This window comes from Athene cunicularia (assembly GCF_003259725.1).
Source record: "Athene cunicularia isolate RWA chromosome 3 unlocalized genomic scaffold, athCun1 chr3_part1, whole genome shotgun sequence".
In the NCBI taxonomy this organism is placed as follows: domain Eukaryota; kingdom Metazoa; phylum Chordata; class Aves; order Strigiformes; family Strigidae; genus Athene; species Athene cunicularia.
The window spans coordinates 11,603,977-11,609,503 of record NW_020799097.1 but is presented as its reverse complement, the minus strand read 5'-3'; the positions used below and the strand labels follow the sequence as shown (position 1 = coordinate 11,609,503).

The 5,527-nt window shown below is 39.8% G+C and overlaps 1 protein-coding gene across 1 annotated transcript; it reads right to left on the bottom strand.

Moving 5' to 3' along the window:
* Window positions 1–478: 478 nt before the first annotated feature.
* Window positions 479–4,979, bottom strand: LOC113478938 (cytosolic 5'-nucleotidase 1B-like; the record flags this gene model as incomplete). The annotated part of the gene is made up of 4 exons (XM_026846491.1): window positions 479–1,403; window positions 3,356–3,540; window positions 4,214–4,336; window positions 4,718–4,979. Coding segments are annotated over 4 exons (909 nt in total), but the record flags the coding sequence as incomplete, so codon positions are not given.
* Window positions 4,980–5,527: the final 548 nt, after the last annotated feature.

The window sequence follows — 5,527 nt, the reverse complement described above, 5'->3', positions numbered from 1 at the left end:
CATGGATGACATTGGGATACAGGAACTTAGCACAGAAGAGGTAGAACAGACCTATGATGTAAATTTGGATTCATGTTGCAGTAGGCACCTGTCCCCTGGAAACCCATTTGAGGTTGCCAGAGTTCACGCAGATCACAGAACAGCTGTAAATTCTAAGTGAATCTAGCTAAGAAACAAGTAGTTCCATCAACAGCATTATTTCAGGGTAGATTCTCTGCTGCTACAAAAGTATGCTCTAAAGCTTCAGTCTTTGTCCCAGTCAAGATCCTCACAGTATCTCAGACTTCTACCCAGCTCTGCGAAATCTGTTGGGACATATGTATCTTTGAGACCTCTAGCTCTCGCAGATTTGGCTGAGAGTGGTCACTTCTGGTTCTAAATATCTGGAGGAGGCAAGAGACACAGAGATGCTGATTACACAGACTCTGCATAGGAAATTATACTAAAACCTCTAGAAAAATGTCATAGAAAAATGACAACATTCTATAAAGCCAGCTTTATTTGAATAGGAAAACAATATAAAAAAATAAAGGGATCCTGTAAACACAAGATCAAATAAGCTAACATTTCACTGGAAGCTGAAACCTTGTGATAACAGATCTACTGAATACATATTTAACAAGCAAACCACCAACAGGTAAACACTTATATGTAAACTGTGCTTTTGGTAACTTCAGAAATAACCATCAAGGACTAGAGCACTGCAGCATGATTTTTGTTATAAATAACCTGTCAACAGTTTTTCAGAGAAAATACAACTGATCTCTCTGTTTCTCGGAATATGTCTCAAGATATAAAAACAGTACAAATACTTTCCTAAGATCAAAATGACAATGTTAGATTCAGACCAGTAAAAAAATCTAAACTGCTTAAGAATGCTATTAAAATAACTCTGTTAAAAACTTACTTATATTAAAAATAATTCCATTAAAGGCTGTTCTAGAGACAGAAAAATCTTTAAACACAGTGCTTACAATATACAAATGTAGAGGTTTTCAGACATAACTATTGGTATATTAGAGGCTGGCTGAGTTAAGAACCTTATCGTTAATGGTGCCATCCAGTCATGCAGATTTGTGGTATTTCTGAGCAATGCCATAGGGAACGTGCGCAGCTATGGTGCCTAATTTCTGTGCTCCTTCGATATGAAACATCTGGTCATCAAAGAAAATGTGAGGGCGGATTTTCACCAGGATCGGTCCTTTAGGAGCTCCTGCTAGAAAAAGTGCCTCATCGATCTCCAGACCCCAGCTACGAAGAGTCTTCAGCACTCTGGCTCCAGAGCTGGCTGCACTTCTGGCTGTGACCAGGAAGGTCCTTATGGGACAATTTAATCGTTCGTTTTTAGCATAGAACTTCTTCTGGAGTTTCCCTAGGTCTTCCAGAAAACCTTTCAAAGGACCCTGAATAAGAAATACCAGAAGTATATTTAGCATTTGTCCACAGCTCTTGAAATCATTCTTTTGCTCTCTTCCAGATTGCCAATTACATATAGGATTCCTTCCCTAATGCCATGCTACTCATCAAATCCTCTGTGATGTGTCCATATGTGTCTGCACCCCCACTAGGAATTCACAATCTGGAAAAAAGTTGAAACCATAAACCTACCTGGTATGATCAGTAGGAAACTGATTCTCAGTAAAGCTTACAAGATGTCTTACAATTTTAACTTATAACTGTAGTCTTTAATAAGATGTTCTTTAAAAACACTTAACTCTTTTTACTATGAACTATGAGCTGCAATTTTTTTTCTGTGCAAAAAACAGTAAGAGACCTAATTACATAGACATCACTGGACTCTTTCCAGATTAATGACAATATTATAATTCACTCCAATTAAAATAAGTAATTGATAGTTTGGGTTAAACTACAATATGTTACACTGTCTAGTGCTTTCAGAAATTAATCTCTTATTCTGAATTCATACAATTTTTAAAAATAGCAGAATTGGTCTTTCAGGTTAAGTTAATGTTAAAATATTTGTGGGTTTTAGACAAATAGCATAGTACCACATGGAAATAAGCACAGATATTACCCCGTTTCTATAACCAGAATATCCCAGTGATTGAAATGAACATTACATACACAATTTGATAAAAAAAACGTCAAGGAAATCAGTAGTAGCCTTTCCTTTTTCTAACGATACAATTAAAATACAACTGTAAGACACTGTCTTATATATGTAGTTCTCTCAGTGAAGTAGGAGATATAGTGAAAGGACTGCAATGGTGGGCTCTTTTATGTCAAATGTGCATTTGTGCTGGGTGTGTGTGGTGGGATTTTTGATAGCAGAGGAGGGAGCTACAGCGGTGGCCCCCTGTGAGAAGCTTCTGAAAGTTCCCCTGGCTCCATGTCGGACCTGCCTCTGGCCAAGGCTGAGCCAATTAGTGATGGTGGCTGTGCCTCTGCAATAACATACTTAGGAAGGGGAACCTGAGAGGGTGTTGAGGGGACTTGTGAGGAGGCATTATGAAAAGGACACCTATGTGAACACTGGGGTCAGTGGAAGGAAGGAGGAGGAAGAAGGCGAGGTGCACCCCACCCCGCCACCCATGGAGGACATCAGAGAAGCAGAGATCCGCCTGCGGCCTGTGGAGGACCCCCAAACTCTTGGAAAGAAGCCCCCACTGTTGTAGTTTGGCACGGGAAGGACTGCAACATGTGGAGGTGACCCATGCCTGAGCATCTCGAGAAGAATGTGTCCTGTGGGGAGGACTCATGGCAGAGAGAGTTTGTGGAGGACTGTGTCCCGTGAGAGGCACGCCATGTGGAGCAGGGGGAAGAATGCAGAAGAGTGCTTCCCCCTCTTTGCAGGAAGAAGTGTCAGACTGATTGCACCCCCTATCCCCTGCCCCTGCGCTGCTGGTGGGTGGAGGTAGAGAGAGATATTGGGAACAAAACTGAGCCCAGGAAGAAGGGAGGGGTGGGGAGAGGTGTTCTTAAGATATGGTGACACTTCTCACTGTCCCGTTCTGTCTGCTACATGTTGTTGGCATTAATGTTTTGAATTAAAGTGATGTCCTTTTTTCTTCCCATAACGAGCCTGTCTTTTACCTGTGACCGTAACAGGTGAGCTACCCCTCTCTGTCCTTATCTCGATTCCTAAGCCTTTTGCTTCATCTTCTCCTTCCCAGCACTGGGCAGGGAAGGGGTGAGTGAACAGCTGCATGACACTGAGTTGCCCTCTGGGCTCAAACCATGACAGCATTTTAAAGATTATCCTTGAAAAAGGAAATAAATAGGGCAATCAGCTTCCACAAAGAAGAATACATATAAACTGGAGAAACTGGAGAAATACATCAGCAATGAAAATTAACAAATGTTTTGAAAACTTACTAATTCAAGAAGTACAAACCTGTGCAAGAGGCTTATTTTCATTCAGCTGTTCATGTTCAAAAAACCGATCTAATCCTTGCTCTTTGACAATCTGTTCTGATTCATCAGAAAAGAGAACCGCATCCCCATCGAATGCCACCCTCAACTGTGTATCCGAGTAAGCAACATCTTTGTTGGCAGTGAACATTGTAGCTGATGCGATGCCTGAAAATGGATCAGAGAACCTCAGTTAGCATGTCCTGCAAAGTCATTCATTAAACTGTCAGCAGTTCGGTTCCAACAGCTTATTTGAGGTGACCTTTATATATGGTGAGCAGAAACAATCACTAAAGCTAATTAGTAATGGCTGTTCTGTAACATAAACACATGGAAGCTGTTCCACGGACATAACTTCTCAGACATGTCCCTTCCATATACAAATATACAAAAACTGTCCCCAAGGTATGCTGCAAATGAGACAAAGCGGAAAATTCCAAGGAGACCCCTGAAACAAACAATTTGATATTTTTTAATTCCTTACAAATCAGAAGCTGGTTTTTATAAGTCATATCACAGAGATGACTCTGTTCAAACAGAAGTTGAAATGAGGTGAGTAGGTACGTATGGGAATTCATCTCTTGTAGCATGGAAGACAGAAAGGTGTAACAAACGTAGAGGGTGATTAAGTCATCATTACCAGCAGGCTGAAGTGTCAGAGAAGAACAATACAGAGAAATAACCTGATTTTATTTCATTAAGTAAAATTAAGTGGTAAGTTTGCATCATACAAAGTTGTCATGTTCTGTATTTGATGAAGCAGCACTACTTTCTGTGAAAGTCACACGATATATTTTTAACAAGTTCAGTGAAGAGATAACAAAAGAAAGTCGATTCAAACCTGCTTCTATAGCTTCTTGCACTTTTTCAGAGTCTGCTGAGAGGTACAAGTTCGTAAGGTACGCAGTCAGGTAACCGATAGGGCTTTTTCCTCCCGTCATACAGAAACGTTCAATTGTTAAGCCTAAAGTAAGAACAGCACAACAAGGTGTGACTCTGCCTTGACACTATAAACATGTGAAAGGAACCCATAAAAAGGCAAGACAGCAGAATAACTGCTGTGAAGGTATATGTATAGGGGGTGTAAATACTGAAGAGCGAAAAGTTTAAAGACTTCTCAGAAATTAAGATTCACACCTGACAAGTTAAATCTAGAGCTTTGGACCAAATTATGTTTAACACTACCTCACTTATGCTGACACTCAAAATTAAGTAACATCCTCTGAGGAACAGGTGTCAGTATCAAAGAAGCTGCTTTTACCAAGGTCAGAACAGAAAAATAAAACTAATTCATTTTATTATGTAACAGCAGGCAGTTCTACAAAGTTATATTTATTTTACTTACCATAGTGATTGATGCTGTTTATGAGTCTCACTCCTACTTGGGCATGGTTATTAGTCATCAGGACAATATCAAATCGTTCTTCATCATCAGGGTACAGCTCAAGGAGCCGGGCATTGACATGCTCCAGTGCCTGCAGGTTAAAAATGTGAAAGTCAATAGACAAGTGGAATGTGCCTCCCTTCTTAATCACTGTGGTCTTAGTGATAGGATTGCCTTGAAGGAGAATGTGAAATACCTGATAGTTTAACTTGCCAAACTTGTTTTATTCCTTTCTGCTCTGCGGCTCCCAGCAACCTTTTGACTGGGTTCACTTGGAAGGAAGTAAGTAAGTTTCTTTTGATGAGTTACAGAATTTAACTTTATCATGGAAATGCTTTTTCTTGGGACACCATAATCATTCAGAATAAATCAATGCATTGTTGAACTCTATCCGAATCCCTATCAGTCTTTTTTTTTCTTGTCCTCTTGATACTTGGACTTTCTTGTTCACTTGAAAATTATTCTTGTGAAATCAAGGAGAAAGTGTAAAGGAATTTATATGTTCCAGTACTTGTTCTGCATGCACAAATGTGAATTTGGGCATGTGCTTATGCAAAGATTTGCTGACACAGTTCAGGTGGTCAGGTGTCAAATACTGTCCTTAAGTAATTAGTACAAAATCATATTCTGTCAAACATGATTACCTTGGTGATTTGTAATTGCAGTACTGAATGAGACAGATTTTGATTCATTTGAGATCTCTTTAAAAATAATGGGCCAACTTGTTATATCCACAGTTTGGCACTCTTACTTCCTTGAACTTTCATGTGC